The sequence below is a fragment of the Oryctolagus cuniculus genome, chromosome 5 (assembly GCF_051225735.1).
Source record: "Oryctolagus cuniculus isolate XC-2025 breed Fujian yellow rabbit chromosome 5, ASM5122573v1, whole genome shotgun sequence".
In the NCBI taxonomy this organism is placed as follows: Eukaryota; Metazoa; Chordata; class Mammalia; order Lagomorpha; family Leporidae; genus Oryctolagus; species Oryctolagus cuniculus.
Window position 1 is genome coordinate 108,851,763 of NC_142871.1, and position 23,459 is coordinate 108,875,221.

General features: G+C 37.0%; 1 protein-coding gene and 1 pseudogene across 2 annotated transcripts in view; both read left to right on the forward strand.

Moving 5' to 3' along the window:
- Nucleotides 1–21,756, forward strand: part of EYS (EGF-like photoreceptor maintenance factor) — a 1,804,868-nt gene extending 1,783,112 nt beyond the window's left edge. The window contains 2 exon segments of the mRNA XM_089333540.1: nt 9,751–9,912; nt 20,549–21,756. Of these exon segments, the coding sequence (XP_089189666.1) occupies nt 9,751–9,912; nt 20,549–21,756 (1,370 nt within the window).
- LOC149126605 (BAG family molecular chaperone regulator 5-like) lies at nt 9,896–14,930 on the forward strand (annotated as a pseudogene). Its single transcript, XR_016233957.1, has one exon. The product of XR_016233957.1 is annotated as a BAG family molecular chaperone regulator 5-like (transcript).
- Nucleotides 21,757–23,459: the final 1,703 nt, after the last annotated feature.

The following is a 23,459-nucleotide window of genomic DNA, read 5'->3' on the forward strand; positions in this document are numbered from 1 at the left end:
TTACTGTCTTGGAAGACAGAGATGCTGTCATCATTTGAAACAAAGATCAGGCATGATGATTCCCATGATAGCAATTTTTTTTTAATTTGACAGTGAAAGAGAGAGAGAGAGAGAGAAAGGTCTTCCTTCTGTTAGTTTACTCCCCAAATGGCCATTACGGCCGGCGCTGCACCAATCCAAAGCCAGGAGCCAGGTGCTTCCTCCTGGTCTCCCATGTGGGTGCAGGAGCCCAAACACTTGGGCTATCCTCCACTGCCCTCCCAGGCCACAGCAGAGAGCTGGACTGGAAGAGGAGCAACCAGGACTAGAACCCAGCGCCCATATGGGATGCCAGTGCCGCAGGTGGAGGATTAACCAAGTGAGCTACAGCACCAGCCCACAAATTTAGATCTCTGACATCACATTTCCTCCCCAAGGAACCTACTATATATGTATCATCTGGTTCCTTTTGCATTTTCCTGAGAGAATTTGGACTCATAGAACTAAAAAATGTGCTGTCTGCTACTAATGCTAGAATAAACAATCCTCTGTCTCTGTCACAGGAGTTTATGTCTTCTGCTGTCATCAGTGAGAATGTGGTAAGCTAGTAAGTCAGCTTGCTACCAGGAAGTCTCAGATCCTACACAGTTCTTGACAATGGGATTTGATCCCCAAAGCCTCTGCGACCTTTTCTAGTAAGCCTCACCCCTCCTTAATCTTCCTAGTAAGGTCGTTAATGCCTCCGTATGCATACACCCCTTTTTGTTTTCCCTGTTTTTTTTCTCTCTAGCACATAGCAACATCTAACAGATCATGTATTTTGTAACAGGCAGCCATACGTGTTTTTTTACAGATTTATTTGAAAGGCAGAGTTATAAAGAGAGAGACAGAGAGAGAGAGAGAGAGAGAATGAATATGAATATCTTCCATCTGCTGGTTGCTCCCTAAATGGCCACAAAGGCCGAGACTAGGCCAGCCAAACCAGGAGCATCATCCGGGTCTCCCATGCAGGGGCATTGGCCCATGCACTTGGGCCATCCTCTTCTGCTTCCCCAGGTGCATTAGCAGGGAGTTGGATCAGAAGTGGAGCACCTGGAACTCTAACAGATACCCATATGGGATGCCAGTGTCACAGGAAGCAGCTTAACCCGTTATGCCACAGTGCCAACCCTGCAGCCACAGTTCTTTGATTCTACTTCTGGGAACCTTGTTAAAGTGTCAGCACAAACCTTTGCCTATAATGAAACAGGTCTGTCAATGGTCAGTGAGTCTAGAAGATAGATAGCCTATCAGGAAACAGTTAATGGAATATTTTCATCACAAACTGATCCTTTCTAGGAGTTACTGGGCAAACAAGAAATAATATGTCGATGACTAAATATCTTGTGACTAAGCTGCTGGTATATCCAACCCAATTCTTCTCTTGGCATTTTTTAATCCTGAAAGAAACATCTTAATCATATAGAACTTAGTCATTTTCCTATTCTAGTTTATCCTTGAAGCCTTGTAAATAAAAATGTAGATTCTTGCACCAATATTTTGCATATATTAGAAAATTTAATTCAGTATTTTCTATGACTGAGTACTTAAATAAAAAGTTAAAGCCTGTCTCATTATATAAAGAAATCAATAATCATTGAGCATCTTCTCAAATCGTTAGAGCTAACGATAAAATCCATTTCTTGCGGCATTTAGTTCAGCGGCCTTTATATACTGTTTCATATTCATCACAACTTGGGAAAAGCACTAGCTAGGAGGTTATTTGTTTCACAGTTAGCTCACATGTACACAAACAACTCTCAGTTCTCTTGCTGACCCAGTATTAACAATAGTTTCAGCTGACACTTCCTCATGAGGCACAATCCCAGAACCCCATCTGCTTAGGAACATGTTAGTCTTGACTGGCCTCTTCCATTCCTGAACCCTCTCCCAGATATTCAGTCTAGCCAAGGTAAAGCCAGATAGACACCATCAAAAAACTTAGTCTGATAAGTTTTTTCTATATATATTATTTATTCTGAGCAATACTTTCCAGAAACTTTCTCAAAAGGGAGAAGGTAAAGGTTATTTGTAAGATGTTAAAAGTATATATTATAGATTAAAAGTACAAGTTATTCATTAATTTTTGAAATATTAGCTATCCACTGAAGCTCACTTTCTACCTCACAACATTCACAGTAAGATGCCCATAAAGAAGCATAAAAATATAAACACATAATATGAAAAATACAGGAAGCTTTATATTTAATTATGGAATGCGTGAGACTTTTCGAAATAGACAACAGGGGCCTGTGCTGTGGTATAGTGGGTAAAGCAGCTGCCTGTGGCTCCAGCAACCCATATGGGCACTAGTTCTATCCAACTCCCTGCTAATGTGTCTGGGAAAGCAGTAGAAGATGGCCCAAGTACTTAGACCCCTGCACCCACATGGGAGACCCAGAAGAAGCTCCTGGCTTCAGATCAGCCCAGCTCTGGCTATTGTAGCCATTTGGAGGGTGAACCAGTGAGTGGAACATCTCTCTCACCCTCTTTAACTCTACCTTTCAAATAAATAATCTTAAAAATAGGAGACAACAAATCATAAATTAAAAAAACAAGAATTTTGCTAAATAAAAAAATCTGAAAAACAAAGCATAATCAAATTAAAAATAAGAGGATTTACTTGCAAAATATGAGAGTTCTTAAAAAATTGATGGAAAATGTGTATGATGAAAAATATGTATAGATTTCAACATCAACCCTTCTTAAAATGGTTTATTCATTTTTAAGCTGATTTCCTTGGAGGACATTTAAACTTTTCTTAAAATATCAGTTAATAGTGGGAAAAAATGACTACATTGACACAATTAAATTCCCAAGGCCCTCAGCTTGTTAGGCATGGATGAAATTACACATACTACTTTTTATAAAAGTGTCTTAATAATGATGGAATTTATGTATTTCAAGTTTTAATTAGCTTTTAACACATTCAATGTGCTTTGTAGATACAATTCTAAGAATATAAAAATATTCCCTTCCTCCCTCCTCCTGCCCTCCTTCATTTGACAGGCAGAGAGAAGCAAAGACAGGCAGACTGAATGTGAGCTCCCTTTGCTGGTTCACTTCCCCAATCGCCCACAGTGGCCAGGGGAGGGAGTGGAGTGCGGAAACCAGGAGCTCAAAATTCAAACTAGGTCTCTCTCCCATATGGATACCTGGAATCCAATCACTTGAGCCATCATCACTATCTCCCAGGGCCCACACTAACAGGAAATTGAAATGGGGAGGCAGAGCCAGGAACTGAATTCAGGTACTCTGATGTGGTATGCAAATGTCCTAACTGGAACCTTAAGCGAGATCAAACAACTGCCTGTAAATATCCTATTTTTTATTTTTATTTTTAAATTCCATCTCCAAACTTTTAGAAGTCCTCTCATATAATTAGAAAGGATTAGGATCCAGCACACATTTTTAAAGTTGCCAATCCAACAGAAAAAATAGACATGAACACAGAAATCAAGGAAAAATCCAAATAGTTTACATTCAAACCAAATCAACTTTACTTATTATCAGCAAAATGCAAACTAAAATCAAATTATCCAAAACTGCAAAAAGTTTAAAATAATTTCAAGAGTGAGGGATGACATAGATAAGCATAATCTATCATTTACTGTTGTTGGATAGTAACTAGTACAGACACTGAGGAGAGTAATTTGGTGGCATCTATCAAATCTAAAAATGCACATAGATGATCAAAGTGAGATTTCACTTCTCATTTTTATGCACAAGGAACTTTCTTGCATATTTATAAAGATACAATAAGGTGTACCCACTGTAGCAATATTAGTTAATTAAAATATAATTAAAAGCAACTCAAGTATCTATCAATATGGGAGTGTTTAAATAAATTATGATCTAATTGATCCTAGGAAATAAAACTGTAGCATATCCAGAAGTAAAAGGAGGCAGTGTATCTGGAGCTAAAAGACCAAAGAGATATAGACAGGGACCACCAAATTTCCATGAATGTCATTCACTGAACATCTCCAGGGAAAAGTATTCTTATAGCTTGCAATATGAACAGCACCCTACTTCTCCCTACCCTCATTGTGCAGGGCACCTTAAGCATATTATAGGCTTGAATAGGTGACTAGAATTTAAAAGGCCTCAGAGGCTATGGTAAAGAATTTGTATTTAAGTAAAATCCCTAAAGTATTTAAATAAGGGTATGAATCCACATTTTAAAAATATACTATTGTAGTTAAATGAAGTGCATTAAAAGGGTGTAAGAAGTAAAATATCCATCAGGAATGTATTGCTAGGATCTAATCAAGTGATGATAGTGGCCTCAACTTGGACAGTGGCAATGGAAATGGAAAGCTGGGTGTAAGTATGAAATATATCATGCAGATTACTCTATAAAACTTATTAATGCATTGGACTAGAAAATGTACAGGGAATGTTGGAAAGGATAAAGTTAGGTTTCTGTAGGAGACTTGAATGGGTGGCAGAACCATTTATGGATATGAAGAAGGCTGCAAAAAATCTTTCTGAAGTACAATTTATTTTTAGAAAGATTTTTTTATTCAATTTTCTTTTTATTTGAAAGGTAGAATTATAGAGAGAAAGGTCTTCTTCCATCTGTTGGTTCACTCCCCAAATGTCCCCAACAGCAGAGCTGGGCCAATCCAAAGCCAGGAGCTTCTTCAGGTCTCCTACGTGGGTGTAGGGGTGCAAGCACTTGGGCCATCTTCTACTGCTTTCCCAAGCTATAAGAACCGGATCAGAAGAGGAGCAGCTGGGACCCATATGGGATGCTAGCACTGCAGATGGAGGCTTAGCCTACTACACCACAGCACCAGCCCCCTGAAGTACAATTTCAAACATGTTAATTTTGAGAGACTAAAATAGCCAAAACAAACATCAATGGAAAGAACAATGAATCATAAACTCTAGAAGTCAGGGACACATGTAGACAGATAACATGGAAACCAAGAGAAAGGGAATATGATTGGAAATAGCCTACTTGCCCTTCAGTGACGGGACTGCTAAGGAAATTATCCTACATTCATGCTATAAAATACTATGCCCACTAGGGCCAGCACTGTGGCATAGCAGGTAAAGCCACCACTTGCAGTGCTGGCATCCCATATGGGTGCCAGTTCAAGTCTCAGCTGCTCTACTTCCAATTCAGCTCCCTGTTAATATGCCTGAGAAAGCAGATGATAGTCCAGGTCCTTGGACCCCTGTACCCATATGGGAGAACTGGAAGAAGCTCCTGGCTTTTGTTCAGCCCAGCTCCAGCCATTTGGGAAGTGAACCAGTAGATGGAAGATCTTTCTCTTTCTCTCTCAAATAAATAAATGGGTCTTTTGTTAAAAAAAAAAAAATTCTATGCCCACACAAGTATAGTCAACCAATCTTTGACAAAATATAATGGTGGAAGGACAATATTTTCAACAAATGATGGAAGAACTGGACAGGCTCATGAGAAAAAGAGAGAAAGCATAAATCTAGACATAGGCCTTAACTCTTCCACAAAAATTAAATTCTAAGTGATCTAAATGTAAATGGAAAACCATAAAACTAGGAGAGAACAAGAAAGAAAATCTAGATGACCTTGATTTTGATGATGAATTTTTAGGTACAACAGCAAAGACATAATCTATTAAAAGAACTGGTGAATTAGATTTCTGAGATTTATGAACTTCAAGAGAGTAAAAATATAAGCTTCAGGCTGAGAGACAATATTTGCAAATGATATATCTATTAGAGAACTCTTATCCATGACATACAAAGAACTTTTTTAAATTCATCAGTAAAAAATTTTAAAAATTTTACATTTTCATTTGTTTTCATTTTAATTAATTTAATGATTTGTAGATACAAGTCTAAGAACATAATGATATTCCCTTCCTCCCTCCCCTCACTCTCCTTTTACTCTTTTTAGTTTTGAGACATTTTGAATTTATATTACCCAAAAAAGTCTAAGACATCACAGAATAAAAAATTTAATGAGTAAAAAGCAAAAAAGACCCTAGTTAAATGGGACTACAGATAATGACTATAAACTGAGTGGAAAGATGAGCCATTTCACCAATATACAATGGTATTTTTTTTTAACCAATTAGTCATTTGTTAAAAAAAAAAAAAGGCAAAATTACAGACACCTCACCAGATTTCCAGATAGCAAACAACTATCGGAAGATGCTCAACATCCTATGACTAAATTAGAGAATTACAAATTAAAATGAGATGCCACAGGACACTTGTTAGAATGGCTAAAATCCAAACACTGACATCACCAAAAACTAGCAAAGGCATGGAACAATAGGAACTCTCATTCATTACTGGTAGGAATGTAAAAATCATGGCCACTTTCCAAGATAATGGAGCAATTTCTTATAAAATTATACATTTTTACCATCTGATACAGCAATTGTGTTCCTTGGTATTTCTCAAGTTAACAGAAAACTAGTGTCCACATAAATGTCTGTACATGTGTTTATGGCAGTTTTACACATAATTGGAAAGAATAAGAGGTCCCTTCAGTAGCTGAATGAACACAGAGTGACATATACAAACAATGGAGTCTTATTCTGCACTAAAGAGAAATAAGCTATCAAGCCTTGAGAAAAACATGAAAATTTAAAAGTGTACTACAAAGTCAAAGAAGCCAACCTGAAAATGCTACAGACTGAAGTTTGTAACTGTAAAGCTGTATAGTTCTACATACATTCCTAAGGACTTTTAAGGGTACAATTTAAAAATGTGCCATGGGACCCCAAATCCCCTTAAGCTGTGTGATAAAATACCACCTTAAGTGTTAAAGTTATCATATGGATAGGATTAAGGTTCTGGTAATAATAATAGAATTAAAAAGGAGTGAATCCTCCAACATGGGAAGCAGTCCACACAGCAGACTCATACAATAACAATCACTTTAAATAGCACTCTCACCTCAGAATCATCTCTTAAGGCATTCTGGTCTGGCTGAAAAGTCCACAAGAACATTTTTGGCATGGAAAGCTGACATTGTGGCAAAATGTCCTACATGAAATACCTCAGTGGGTGATACTCCAGTGAAAAGAATTAGTCATCAAAGAAGGGGAGGTACTTTTCTCTGAAGGGAAGAGAGAACTTCCACTTTGCTTATGGCCTTCTGTAAATACTGACGGAGACTGTGGATTCAAAAGGCTTCCACAGCGTAGGCAGCTCATGTCAAGAGACTCTGGTAATCACAGACGTCATACACAAGAGTATTAATTGTTAAATTAACAAGAGTCACTGTGCACTAACTCCCCATGCAAGACCTCTGTCCTCAAAGGGTTGTATTATAATTATGTCTAAGTGCTCACAAAAGAAGTATCATCCTTGGGTGCTTCTTTAAAGTTAATTAAGTTTTTTAAAAAGTAAAACTTTGAACAGCTCTTGTCTTGACTGTTGAAGTTTTTGGTTTTTTTCTGTGCAAATTGTTGAACCCTTTACTTAATTAAAAATGGGTGTTAGTGGAGAATAGGACTGAGTACGGTGGGAAGAATCACTGTATTCCTGGAGTTGTACTAATGAAATGCATGAAGTCTGCATTCCTTAAATAAAAGGTTTCGGGGGGGGGGGGGACCAAAATGCTACGCACTAATGATCTCAACTATATACTCTCAAAAATGCAATCTAGAGTAGAATTGAGACAGTAAAAAGATTGGTGGCTGCCAGAGGCTGAGGGGAGCAGGGGATCAAATAATTGAAACACAGAGGACTTTTTCAGCAATAAGAGTACTCTGTGTAGTACTGTATGGTGAATACATATGATTACATATCACATTTAACAGAGTAAATGCTATGTAAATGATGGACTTCAGGTGCACGGTCATCAATTGTAATACATGTACCACTCTTGTGGAGGAGACAAAGCTCGTGTGCAGACAGGGAGCTCAGTACTATGTACTCAGCTTTGCAGTAAGCCTAAAACTTAAACATTGTTTTTAAAAATACTATGCAAGTTCATAAATAAGAGTGTCAATTGTTAAATCAACAACAGGAGTCACTGTGCACCTACTCCCCATGTAGGATCTCTGTCCTTAATGTGTTGTACTATGCAAATTAATGGTAAAACTACTACTCAAACAGTACTCTATACTTTGTGTGTCTGTGTGGGTGCAATCTGTTGAAATCTTTACTTAGTATATATACTAAGTTGATCTTCTGTATATAAAGATAATTGAAAATGAATCTTAATGAAGAATGGGATGAGAGAGGGAGTGGGAGATGGGATGGCTGCGGGCGAGTGGGAGGGAGGTTATGGGAGGAAAAGCCGCTATAATCTAAAAGTTGTACTTTTGAAATTTATATTTATTAAATAAAATTTGAAAAAAATACTATGAAAGTATTTAAAAGTGTCAAGAGGTAAAATATAACATTACCATCATAACAAAAAGAGCAAGTATATTAATCAGTTTCTATCTATGACACAATTTGTGTGAAATGTAAGCATTAGATATATACACATTAACTCTATGCACATTTTAAAAGGTCAAGCTGCATAAACTATGAACAGTGGTTTCTGGGGTTAAAGGATAAAAAACTTTTTAACTTTGCACTCTTCTGTATAATCTGAATGTCTTACAATGAGTTTATAGCACATTAACAATACTTTCTACAAAAAGATATCTACTTTTTTTAACCCATCCTTAAAATGAAATGAAATGAAGTTTATGAAAATGTTCAAAGAATGCCTGTCAGAAATAGCTGGGCTATATATTAAAATTGTGTTTCCTAGATCTTATCCCAGCTTTAATAAATCAGGTCCTCTAAGAGTGACATCTAAGATATTTGCATTCTTAGCCATACTATCAGGTTAATATCTACCATTGCAAACTGCAGTAAGTCAAATGAAAGAATATACTCTCTTAAAAGAAAAATAGCAAATGCCGGCACCTACTGGATAAGCACCAAGGAGTTATCTATGAAGCTAAAAGTAAAAAATAGCTAGTCATGGCCTGGACCAAATGGGGAAAATGCTAAATGATTAATTATTCAAGAAGTATCACAAACCAGCACATACTCTAGGAAGCACTGTTATAATACGAAGAAAGATGGAATATAGATTCCATAAGGATAAAAACTGCCAAATGTGCTGAACTTTTTTCTTCCTAATTCTCACCTGTTCAGTTGTACATAGAAGCAATATCTGATTGTAAATCTGTATAAGTCTACTTTCATTCACATTGAAATGGACTTTTCCCATGTTTAACAATGCAAAAATAAAACTAGGAGTTAACACTTTCTGAAGATAGGGACTTAAAATATTATCAAGTAAACTGACATTTATGTCCTTTTTTCATTTAGTCTATCTTGACTGAATTATACCATATATTTGAATCAGGAGTACAGAATTTGAATAATAAATCATAGTTACATTTTCTATCCCCCACTATTTGAACCACCTTTCTGAAAGCATTAGTAATGTAAGACATTCCCAAGAAGCTCAGCTGTGAATATTTTGTGCCTCTATAATGCAATCTAAAGTAGAATTGAATTGTCACACAGTACATCAAAAAAGTCGTAATTGCCAGACCAGAAGACTTTCCAATAATTTCCCTCACCACATAAGCCTGCAGATAGTAGAATTTCAATAGGTTTACAAAGTTGTTGAGGCTTGGCATATTCTCCAATGAGCAACTATGGGAAGATAAATTCTAAAATTTAAAAATTACATAGCAGTTTACTGTATTCATGAACAATATTTTTAAAAATTCAGATGACTCAAAGTTTTTTCTCTCCCCTTCCCCTCAGCTTTCTCTATAAGTGATCCATCTTTCAGAAGTGATGAATTATCCTGGATGTCTTTTGCTCCCTTTCAAATTCGAAAAAAAACTCACATACAATTACAGTTTCAGCCTCTTGCTATGGAGGGGATCCTATTTTATGTTGCACAACACTTAAAAGCACAATCAGGTAAGACTGGCAGAATCTCTGCAGGAAAATTTAAAATCCTAATGAATTTCTAATATTTTTATTTAACAGGATTTTAAAGTCAACTAACCTAGAAAATATGTAAACACTTGATACTTTAATTCCATTGTAACTCCATGTGTATATGTCATATATATATATATATGTTAGTAAAATAATAAGAGTGTTGTTGGAACTACGTTAGCAGGAAAACGTTTACTTTTGTTCATGATTCTGGAAGTTTAGAGCATGTTGCCAACAACTTCTGGTGAATATATCATACCCTATACTCTTTCATCACCCCAAGCACTGACTGGAGCTCCCTGGCCCAACCAGCGCACTCTAAACAAAAACTCCACTAAGCCACAGAAGCATTTTTCAAAGACAAAAACCATCAGATAAAACCAACAAGTGGTCCACAAATGCCTAAAAATGAACACAGATATACAAGAAACATTTACAAGGAAAACGAGATGATTCCCCCAAAAGAACCCAACAATACTTCAATATTAGAATGTGAAGACAAAGCGATGATGAAATGCCTGAAAAGGAATTTAAAAGAATGATAACATTATTCAAAAACAATAAAAACAAAGTTCACAGGTAAAAGAAATCCATACAAGACATGAATGAACAATTTTGCTGGGCAATAGAGAAATCAAAATGAAATATTAGAAATAAAGAATTCAATATATCAAATTGAAAATACAGTGGAAATCTTAACAACAGACTTGGAAGCAGGATAAAGAATATCCAATCTAGAAAACAAATCTTTGACAATATCTAAGTCAGACCAAAAAAAAAAAAAAAAAAAAAAAGAAAAATTAGAAGAACTGAAAGTAGTGTTAGAGATTTATGGGATATAATTAAATGATCCTGAAGCTGTGGAAAGAGAGAATGAATTAGAAAGCACATTCAGTGAAATAACAGCAGAAAACTTCCCTAGTTAAGAGAAAGGGACATCCAAGCACAGAAGAACACAGAACTCCTAGTAGACATGACCAAAAAAGATCACCACCACACATTACAGATAAACTTTTTTAATTTTAAATTTAGAAATTTATTCTGTTTAATCTACAAGCTTTATATAGCTTTAGTTTAAAAAAAAATCAACAAACAACAACAAAAAAAGTGAAACTTCAAAGTCCGGGCCCTTCCAGCCTTTCATATACAAGAGCTCTGAAAGCTGTATATACCAATTGGAAGAACAAGACAAAAATATGATGGAACCATGACATTTCATAAAACAAAATTTTATATAACTGAAGGATCCTTCCTGGACTAGTTAATTGACTTTACAAGAAAGAAAACAAACAAAAAAAGAACACCTAGAACAGAACAGAATGAAATTCCAGTGTTCCAAATCAACTTGTTCCACATGGACAGAGACCCACAGTGTCCTCACAAATGACGTGGCTTTGCTTACAGATAAACTTTCAACAGTAAAACATACAGAAAAGATATGTGCACAAGAGAAATACCAGATTATTTCAAGGGATCTCCAGTTAGACTGACAGCCGACCTCTCATCAGAAACCTAACAGACTAGGTGAGAATGGAATGAAATGGTCTAAGTCCTAAAAGAAACTGTCAATCCAGAATATGATATCCAACAAAGCATCTATTTATAAACGAAGGTGAAATAAAGACCTTACAAAACAGAAATTGATTTTGTCACCACTCATCCAGCCTTACAAATGCTTAAGGATGTGCTAGCAAAGAGAGAAAGATACTCACTATTATGAATCAATGTGAAGGCAGAATGTCTAGTAAAAGTATGCAGGAAATCCAAAGCAAACAATAGGAATATTTATGGAAAAAGAGCAGTGCCACGTTGTTTCTTATCAATAATAACCTTGAATATAAATGGCCAAAATTCTCCAATTAAAAGATCCTGCCTGGGCACAAAGGTGCGGGGGGCACAGTGCTTGTGAAATGACACAACCAACTTACAGATATGGGAAACCAACCTCCTTCTATTAGTAGACTCCAGGAAATACAAAAGGAAGTAAAAAGCATAGAACAGCAAATCATCAGCTTCAGGGGTCTGTCAGATGACAAGAATTACAAGAACAAAACACCTTTGAAACAGACTGTGGACACGGAAGGAAAAGGAGACATGCAGCAGGCTAGAAGACGGCAGCACATGAGACCAAGTGCCTTCTCAAGGAGCTGGAACAGAATGCAACCACCCATACCACATCAGGATCCAGCATATTTTTAAGAAAGCCCAGTCCCTGGTGCAAGAGAAGATTGTACCTTTTCACAGTGGGGACAGCTGCGTGGCTGATGAATTTTAGGAAAGTATCCAGGACATCATCCTGAGGCTGACACAGGTGAAAACCAGGGAGATGACAACCTTGCAGAAAGGTATCATGCTTTAACCAAAACCCATGCTGTGCAAGAGATTATTGAAAACATCAAAAACAGCCTTCACTGCCACTTTCAGAGGGTGTACATCCATCTGTTGCTCAAATTAACTCTGTGATGTGCACTGTGAACAAAGCCCTAGGCACCATGCTCAGAGTCCTGATGGGCATGTGCATTGATGAGGCATGCTGGCACTTAACATGCATGGGCTTGGGGTTGATTATGAACCTGGATGCTTCAGATGTGTAGCGATCCCCAGATATCAGAAACTAACAATGGGAGGTGTTCAAAGATATCAATAAATTATTGAAATATTTGGATTTAGAAGAGGAAGCAGACACTACTTATGTGTTTAACTTGGGACAAAATCATTCCATTTTAAAAATAGAAAAAGTCCTCGAGAGAATTAAGAGAAATAAAAACATGAACTTCTCCAAGCACAAAATCCTCCTGAATTGTACCTGTGATCCAAAACAGAATCACAGGGTCTGACTGAACAGCTGGATGAGGTAAATTTGAAGAAAAACCTCTGCATCCGGGAAGCCAGCAGAAGGGTGGTGATTGAAATGCAAACCCTGATCACCTACCTTGATGTGGAGGAGGCCCTGGAGAAGAGGAAGCTGTTTGTGACCAAGGAGTACCTGTACCACAAGGGGTCTAGAGTGTCCTTGGAAACCTGTTGGAGACCCAGGGAGAAGTTCTTTTCTTTGATGGAAACTAAATTGACAAGAACTGTATCTGGCTCACCAAACAGCTGCTTGCCATGGATGCTGTCCACCTACAAGGGGAGAAGTGCAAGGTGGCCCGGAAGCAGGTCCAGAACATTCTCAGCTACCTCGACCTGAAATCCTGTGAGTGGGAGTACTAAAATACCAGAGGTCTCAGCCTTGACATTACTTGTGTTGCAGTTTATATGTACTTCTGTGTCTTTAAGTTCATTGAGTCTAAATGTGATTTATACATGCATATTTCAATCTGTGTTTATAACTGAACAAATGATATTAACTCTGCTTTTTATGTTGCAAAACAAGTATCATTACAGCACATTCACTTTTCAGGAAAAAGATACTAGCTGAGTGAATTAAAAAACAAGAAGCATCTATTTGCTGCTTACAAGAAATACACCTCACCAACAAAGATACACATGGTCTGAAAGTAAAAGGATTAAAAAAAAAATACTCTAAAGAGATATGGTAACACAAAGCAAAAAAAAAAAAAAGAGCAGGAGTAGCCATCATAATATCAGGTAAAATACACTTTTTTTATTTGCCAGAGTTACAGACAGTGAGAGAGAAAGACAGAGAGAAAGGTCTTTCTTCTGTTGGTTCACCCCCTAAGTGGCTGCCACAGCTGGCGCTGCGCTGATCCGAAACCAGGATCATGGTGCTTCCTCCTGGTCTCCCATATACAGGTGCAGGTGCCCAAGCACTTGGGCCACCCTCCACTGCCTTCCCAGGCCACAGCAGAGAGCTGGTCTGGAAGAGGGGCAACCGGGACTAGAACCCAGCACTCATATGGGGTGCTGGTGCCGCAGGCAGAGGATTAACCAAGTGAGCCACGGCACCAGCCCCCAGGCAAGATACACTTTCACACAAACTGTTACGGGAGACAAAGAAGGGCATCATGTAATGATTAAAGGATCAATTCAACAGGAAGATGTGACTATAATAAATGTATATGCACCCAATGTCAGGGCACCTGGCTATTTAAAACAAATGTCAATGGATTTAAAGTGAGACACAGACTCCAACGAAATAGCAATGAGGGACTTCAACAACCCACTTTCATCAGTGGACAGATCAGCTAGACAGGAAATCAACGAAGAAAACAACAGAGTTAATCTCTACTATAAACAAAACGGACCTAGCATATCTTCAGGATGTTTCATCCCACAATTAAAGAATATATATTCTTTTCATCAGTGCATAGAACCTTCTCTAGGATAGACCATACGCTAGGCCATAAAGCAAGTATCAACAAATTCAAAAAACCTGAAATCATACCATGTACCTTTTCTGGAGACAATGGACACAATGAAGATGGAAATTAACAACCTAAGGATCTATGGAACATATGCAAACACATGAAGTCTGAACACCTTCTAAATAAACAGTGAGTCATGGAAGAAATCAGAAGGTAATTGAAAAAATTCCCAGAAATGAATGAAGATGAAAATAAAACATATCAAAAATTATGGGATATAGGAAAAGCATTGTTGAGAGAAGTTTATAGCTGTTAGTGTCTGTATCAAGGAACTCAAAAGACATCAAATAAATGAGCTTCAATGCATCTCATGCACCTAAGAAACAACAACCAAATCTAACATTAGTAGGAGTAAAGAAATAATTAAATACACAAAATTTAAATTAAAAAAATCAATGAAAAGAGGTTTTGAAAAAATAAACAAAACTAGGACCGGCGCTGTGGCTCACTAGGCTAATCCTCCGCCTGTGGTGCTGGTTCTGTCCCAGTTGCTCCTCTTCCAATCCAGCTCTCTGCTGTGGCAGCTGGCTCCTGGATTCGGATCGGCAGTGCACCAGCTGTAGCAGCCAGTTGGGGAGTGAAACAACGGAAGGAAGACCTTTCTCTCTGTCTCTCTCACTGTCTTACTCTTCCTGTCAAAAATTAAAAAAAAAAAAAAAAAAAAAAAGAAAAAAGAAACCAAACTGATACACCCAATTAAGCCCCCAAAAAAAGACAGAAGACCCCAATTGATAAAATGAGAAAAGGAAATGTAACAAAGGATGTTACAGAAATAAAAAGAATCATCCAGAATTACTAAAAACAGCTAAATGCCAACAAAACAGAAAACCCAGAAGAAATAGATTCCTGGACACATAGAATCTACCAAAATTAAGGCACAAAAACATCAAAAATCTAAACTAAACAATAACCAAGATGGAGACGGAATCAGCAATAAAGATCCTCCACCAAGGAAAAGCATGGGACCAGATAGTTTTCACAGCTGACTTCTACCAAAAACTAATTCCAATTCTTCTAGTGCTATTCAAAACAACTGAAAGGAAGGACATCCTCCCAAAGTCCTTCTAGGAAGCCAGCATCACCTTGATTCAAAAACCAGAAAAACATACAACAGAAGAAAAACAACTATAGACCAATATCACTGCTGAACATAAATGCAAAAATCCTAAATGAAATACTACCTAATGGAATCCAAAAACACATCAGAAAGACCATTCTCCCAGATCAAATGGGATTTATCCCTGGTATGCACAGGTGGTTGAACATATACAAATCAATCAATGTGATACATCACCTTAAAAAAATTGAACATTCAGGGCTGGCATTGTGGCATAGCAAGTAAAGCCACCGCCTGCAGTGCCAGCGGCCCATATGGACAGTTGTTCAAATCCTGCTTGCTTCACTTCCAATCCAGCTCTCTGCTATGGATTGGGAAAGCAATGGAAGATGGCCCCAAGCCCTTGGAGCCCTGCACCTGTGTGGGAGACACTAAGAAGCTCCTGGCTTCAGATTAGCGCAGCTCTGGCCATTATGACCATCTGGGGAGCCAATCAGCAAATGGAATACCTCTCTCTCTTTCAAATAAATAAATATTTTAAAAATTGAATGAAAACCATATTATCTCAATAGAGAGAAAGCATTTGATAAAATACATTTAATCATCAAAACCTTAAGCAAATTGGATATACAACAAAAATTCCTCAACATAATACAATATATGATGAAGCCATAGTCAGCAACACACTGATGGGAAAAACTGTATGCATTTTCACTAACATTCAGAACCAGACAAGGATGCCCACTTTCACCACTGCTATCCAATATAGTCTGGGAAGTTTTAGCCAGAGACATTGGGCAAGTAAAAGAAATCAAATAGATACAAATTGGAAAGGAGAAAGTCAAACTATCCCTGTTTGCAGATGACATAATTCTATATGTAGAGGAATTAAGTCTCCATTAAGAGATTACTGGAACTTGTAAGAGTTTGGTAAAGTGGCAGGATATAAAATTAACACACAAAACAATAGTCTTTGTATACCCAGACAATGCCATGGCTGAAAAAGAACTTTTAAGAGCAGTTCCATTCATAATAGCTTCCATGCTCGTGGACTGGAAGAATTAGTAACATCAAAACATCAAAATGTCCATACTGGGGTCTGTGATGTGATGCAGTAGGCTAAGCCTCCACCTGTGGCACTGGCATCCCATAAAGGTGCCAGTTCAAGTCCCAGCTGCTCATCTTCCAATCCAGCTCTATACTTATGGCCTGAGAAAGCAGTGAAAGATAACCCAAGTGCTTGGGCTCCTGCATCCACGTGGGAGAACCTGAAGAAGCTCCTAGCTCTGCCTGTTGCAGCCATTTGGGGAATGAACCAGCAGATGGAAGACCTTTATCTCTGTCTCTCCCTTTGTAACTCTGCCTCTCAAGTGAATACAATTTTAAAATTTAAAATTTAAAATAAGACTGATTACTCTTGTACCTCATAGAGTAGTTGCAAGATTAGATGAATTTTAAAAAAATCCATACTACCAAAGCAACTTACATATTCAATGCTATTGCAATCAAAATACCAACATTCTTCTCAGATAAAAAAAGCTATCCTATAATTCATGTGAAAACATAAGAAACCCCAAATAGCTAAATCAATCTTAAATAAGCAAAACAAAGCCAGACACATCACAATACCAAATTTCAAGACATATTATAGGGTAGTAGTATGCCTAGTATTGCCACAAAAGTAGACATGTAGACCAATTGAAAAGATAGAAGCCTCAGAAATCAATCCACATTGCTACAGCCAATTAATCTTTGACAGTGGAGCTAAAATAATCCCTGGAGAAAGGACAGTTTTTCCAACAAATACACTTGAAAAATTGGTTCTCTGAATACAATATGAAACAAGACTCCTACCTTACACTTTCATAAAAAAAAAAAAAAAAACTCAAAATGGATCAAGGATCTAAATCTACAACCTGATACCATTAAATTACTAGAGGGTACATTGGGGAAACTCTTGCAAGACATTGGCATAGGCAAAATCTTCTTGGAAAAGACCCCAGAAGCATAGACAATCAAAGCAAAAATTGATAAATATGTAACAGCAAGGTAAGAACCTTCTGCACTGCAAAGGAAACACTTAACAAAATGAAAAGACAACCAAAAAATGGGGAGATGATATTTGCCAATTATGCAATTCAAAGAATATTCAGAATGTTTAAAAAGCTCAAGAAACTCAACAACAAAATAAATGATCCAGTTAACAAATGGGCAAAAGACTTGAAGAGGCATTTTTCAAAGGATGAAACTCAAATGGCCAACAGACACCATGAAGATTTTCAGGATCACTAGCCACTGGGCAAATGCAAATAAAACCGCAATGAAGTTTCACCTCACCCCAGTTAGAATGGCTATCATCCAAAAATCAAAAAAACAATAAATACTGGCAAGGGTGCCATGAAAAAAGGTACCCTAATACACTGTTATTGGGAATATAAACTACTAGAGCCACTGTGGAAGATAGCATGGAAATGCCTCAGACATATGAAAATAGATCTACCATATGACCCAGCTGTCCCAACCCTAGGAATTTACTCAAACCAAATGAAACCACCATATGAAAGAGTCATTTGATTCCCCATGTTTACTGCGGCTCAATTTACAATAGCTAAGATACAGAATCAACCCAGATGTCCATCAACTGATGACTAGATAAAATGTGGTCTATATACACTGTGGACTAGTAGTCAGCCATTAAAAAAAAAAAAAATGAAACCCTGTCTTTGGAAACAAAATGAATGCACTGGAAACCATTATGCTTAGTGAAATACCCCAGACCCCAAAAGACAAATATTCTTGTTTCCCTGACTTGTGGTAACTACTATATAGAGCATAAAAAAAAGTATTATATGAGTGAAATGGACATTTTGAGATTTTATTACTTACAGCCTTTGTCTATACTCTTGATGAACAGTGGTTTTTCTACTTACTGCTTGCTATTTAGTACAAGACTAATCTTGTGATTATAAAATAAACTGCCATTTTAAGAAAAATATTGAGCATCTATTTATATGTCAGGCACTATGCTCAGTTCTAAGGATATAATTGGGCCACATCAAACAATTTCCCCACTCTTGAGGCCTTTAAGATAGTGGATGAGGCAGTCATTAATCAAACACATAAGGACATAAAGGATTATATCCATAAACATTTTCTATGACAAAAAATTTTTTTATCAAAGCAAAAGGAAACAGTCTGATATGTGCATAACTGTAGAGCTGTCACATCTTACAACCATCCTAGACTAGTCCAGTAGAGACCACAAATGGGACTGGAAGAAAGACTACTTTTTGGAAGAGATGAGAAAGCATGGCATTCCAGAAGGAAAAAGTGCACCGTGCCAAATATACCTCAAGGAAAAGAGTATGAAATGGTAAAAGAGAACAATGATTCACTATATAAACCACTCTGCTATCCAGTTGAAGCAATCCTGCATTGAAAAGCTGCATTGTTTTCTCATGTTTGTAGTTCCCTTACTTTCCCTCTGAATGCTTCACTGCAACTTTCATGGTGAGTCATATTTTTTCACATACAACATGTCTAGTCATGATACAAATATTGTTTCGGAAAACCAAAACCTGACCAACTCTACAAAATCAAAGAAGACTTCTCTGAGGAAGTGGCATTTAATCTGAGACCTGATTAGCTGAGGCGGAATGAGGTTGAACTGTGTTCCAAATCAGACCAACATGCACAAGAGCTCTGGTGCAGGATGATTAAACTCCGTGGTCAGAGAAAACAGTGGAGGGACAGAGAGAGCACACTCTTAAGATGCAGAGGGAAAAGAGCTAGGAACCAGGGGAGCAATGATATGTTAAAGAGCTTAGGTGCCTGTTTAAAAAAGCAGTGCCATTGCAGGGTTGTAGGTAGCATAAGAATAAGGGTTTCATTTGAAAACATCACTCTAGCTTTAGTGCAGATTAGAAAAACAAATTGGGAAAGAAAAAGTGATTAAGGCTCTTGCAACAGATCAGCTAAAGATAATAAGCTAAGGTGGCAGGACAAAAGTGAACCGCATTCATAATGAGCTGAAATACTATTAATATATCTGATTGGGCCATCAAAGAAGGAAGTACCTTTCTCTGAAGGGAGGAGAGAACTTCCACTTTGACCATGGCCTTGTCTAAATATGATCAGAGTCGGCGAACTCAAAAGGCCTCCATAGCCTTGGCAACTCATGACAAGAGCCTAGGGTGATTACTGACACCATAAACAAGAGTGTCAAATTGTTAAGTCAACAACAGGAGTCACTGTGCACTTCCTCCTCATGTAGGATCTCTCTCCTTAATGTGCTGTACATTGTGATTTAATGGTATAACTAGTACTCAAAGAGTATTTTACACTTTGTGTTTCTGTGTGGGTGCAAACTGTTGAAAGCTTTACCTAATATATGCTAAACTGATCTTCTGTATACAAAGATAATTGAAAATGAATCTTGATGTGAATGGAATGGGAGAGGGAGCAGGAGAGGGCATGGTTGTGGGTGGGAGGGAAGTTATGGGGAGGGGGAAGCCATTGTAATCCATATAAGCTGTACTTTGGAAATTTATATTTATTAAGTAAAAGTTAAAAAAAATCCGTTTGATTAAAGATCTTGTAATAGATTGTGTGAGGTCAAGAAAGGATGGTACTAAATATCACAAATAAGTTCCTGACTGGAAAAATTGGATGGATGAGGGAATGACAGCTTGGTAAAATTGGAAAAGGCCCAGTTTATGGGAGGAAGTTCACAGAGATACAAGCCTTTTGAGGTGTGTTTTTAATACTCAGCAGATATTTCAAACTAGGATTTGTACACTTATAGATCCAACAGAACACAAGGAAAGCTGTTTGGAGGACATACACTGAGTTTGTCACAGAACCACTATTAAATGCTTTCTCTTGCCTGTCTCCCCAGTCTCATAAAAAAATCAATGGAATGTCAAGGCTACTGACTTTTTACACCTTAACTATTAATCATTAAAGAGAAACATTTTTAACACAGAACCACAATTCACCCATTTAGTGCCATCTAAAATCAGGAACAATCTCTGGTCAGATGCTAAATGAAATGAAACATAGCACATATGTATAAAGAGTATGTTTTGATCTACAAGTGAAAATATAAGTCTTTAAACTCATTGTGCTCCAGATTCCTTATTTTTCAATACCAAAACTTACCCAAGTCACCAGAAAATCTTTTAATGTAATACTATTTTATTGTTACTAAACTGTTTTTCTTTTTTGACAGGTGATTTTCTATGTCTCTCTTTAGTAAAAGGTTCTGTTCAACTTCGCTACAATCTTGGTGACAGAACCATCATTCTAGAAAATCCCCAAAAAATAACTGCCAATGGAAGTATCTGGCACATGATTAAAGCTGGAAGAGTTGGTGCAGAAGGCTACCTGGAAGTAGACGGCATGAACATAACAGAAAAAGCCTCTGCTAAAATGAGCTCCCTGGATACAAACACAGATTTCTATGTTGGAGGACTATCATCCTTAAATCTTGTAAACCCCATGGCAACAGCTAATGAACCTGCAGGTTTTCAAGGTTGTGTCCGAGAAGTTATTATAAATAATCAAGAATTACAATTAACCGAATTAGGAGCAAAAGATGGTTCAAATGTTGGTGACTGTGATGGGACAGCCTGTGGATACAGTACGTGCAGAAATGGGGGAGAATGTATGGTAAATGGTACAGCATTTTCTTGCAGGTGCTCGCCACATTGGACTGGAAATACATGTAATGAGTCTGTGCATTGCTTGAATAACCCTTGTCTCCACCAATCTCTATGTATACCTGACCGATCCTTTTCTTACAGTTGTCTATGTACTTTAGGTTGGGTGGGAAGGCATTGTGAAAACAAAACTTCATTTTCAACTGCAAAATTTATGGGTAATTCTTATATTAAATACAGTGATCCAAATTATAAAGATAGAAACCTTCAGTTCACTACTATTTCTTTAAATTTCAGTACTACTGAAACAGAAGGCTTAATAGTTTGGATGGGAAAAGCTCAAAATGAAGAAAACGATTTTCTGGCTATTGGTCTCCACAATCAGATCTTGAGAATTGCAGTTAACCTGGGAGGAAAAATCTCTGTGTCAATGAGTTACAGCAATGTCACGTTCTGTTGTAACAAATGGCACCATGTAGCTGTAAATCAAAACCAGACTCTTATCACGGCCTACCTAGACAAAAGCTTGATTCTTTCTAAGGATATTGATTCACACAAAACATTTGTTGCTCTAAACTATGGTGGTATTTGTTATCTAGGGGGCTTTGAATATGGTCGGAAAGTTAATATTATTACTCAAGAGATTTTCAAAAGAGATTTTGTGGGCAAAATAAAAGATGTTGTACTTTTTCAGGACTCAAAAAAAATTGAGTTAATCAAATCAGAAGGGCACAATGTTTATGATGGAGATGAAAGTAATTAAGTTACATGTTGCTAACACTGGCAATTTTGATAGTTCTTTGGTATGCTGGTTACAGGGAATCAAAATATCACCTGAAAGTCTACATACTAATGCAACTTTTCCATAAACCTGTAAAGTATAGCTACAGAAAAGGTTTTGTTTGCTTTTTCTACATCTAGCTGAAGATGTTGATTTCTAACTTTTATCTCCATCAGTTCATTTTGTTTTTTTCATCTGAGTTTTTTCAAATAAAATTCAAATGAGAGTTTGTTATAGATATAAAAAAATAAAGTTATTACTCAAGGTAGATTTAAAATTCTGCAAGTAATGTAACCACATTTATATGATTACAGTAATATAAAACCTGAACCTGGACTTACACCAAAACTTAGTGTATGAATGTAGGGAGGGAGAAAATGAGGGAGAGAGAGGGAGAGGGAGAAGGCTTGTGAGAGCTAAAGCCTTATTCACAGTAATAAATCAAGATATTATTGTATTTGTAATTAATAGTATATGCATGTCACTTACCAAACTGCAAATTTTCTAAGACATGTTTAAAAGAAAATAAAGTAGTTATCTCTGGAGAGAAAAGCTGTGGACTGTGTGGCTTTTTGTTCATCAACGTTATAGAACTTTTCGACTTCTGAACCCATGTAGTTATATAACTGATTAAATTAAACCTCATCGGTTTTGCGCAGCATGAATGTTTCTGAATAATGCACTGAAAATTTCTGACAGTATACATACTGTTCAAAACCAAACTGCCAAAGTACATTTTTCCCAACACTGGTTAGTTAATAATGCCATTCTGATCCTCCGTGCTCCCAACAACTGCAGGCTGCTATTGTTGCTTAGCATTTTCTGGAGTTTGATATTTACAACAATTTTGCCACCAAGAAAACAACTGACAACACATAGCTGTTCTAGAAAACTAACAGGTGGAACATCATATGAAGAAAAATATTGGTAATCAGCTGCGTTTAAAGTTTAAAAGGAAAAATATCAAGTAAATGAAAAAAAAAATTGAGAACCAATGAATGCTTAATGCCCGTTCAGATTTCAGTCTATAAAAAGGATTTAGGTAATTCACCATCTGAATATTACATTTACTAGGTGTTATTTTAGCCAATACAATCCAACCACAAAGTTACACTCCTGGAAGGATCTAGGACCAAAGACCTGCGGCAGCAGTTAGTAGGACACAAACTGTTCCCAGATACAGACAAGTTTCTATACACTACAAAGTGTGACAGAATATAACCTAAGAAAACTGCAGAATGTCTACACACTGATTCAAAGGGCTTTTGTTTTTTTACAGAAATCACTCAAGATAATTCCATAAAAATCATCCAAGATAATTCCACTTAATCGTTGCTGAAAAACACTGAAAGAAATTTGTTCCATACCATTCATGTTTGACTCTGAAGATACTGAGATCATAAAGATACATGCCCTAAAGAAATCCCTTTTTGCCCTGGCAGTCAAACCTCTTAATAATATCAATTTTTACGTATTAAGACAAAAACCCTGTTCTATGAAGTTACACTTCCAGGAAACATTGAACTGTACCACTAGTATTAGGTCACATGTTCTCTCATAATACAGTGCACATATTCTTTAAAGCAGCACTTCCAAAGTGTGGTCTAAGGACACTTGCATATCCCTCAGATCTTTTTAAAGGAACCAGAATCTTCCCTTTCCCAATGAAAAATCCATATGAAGCCATATTTCCTCCATAC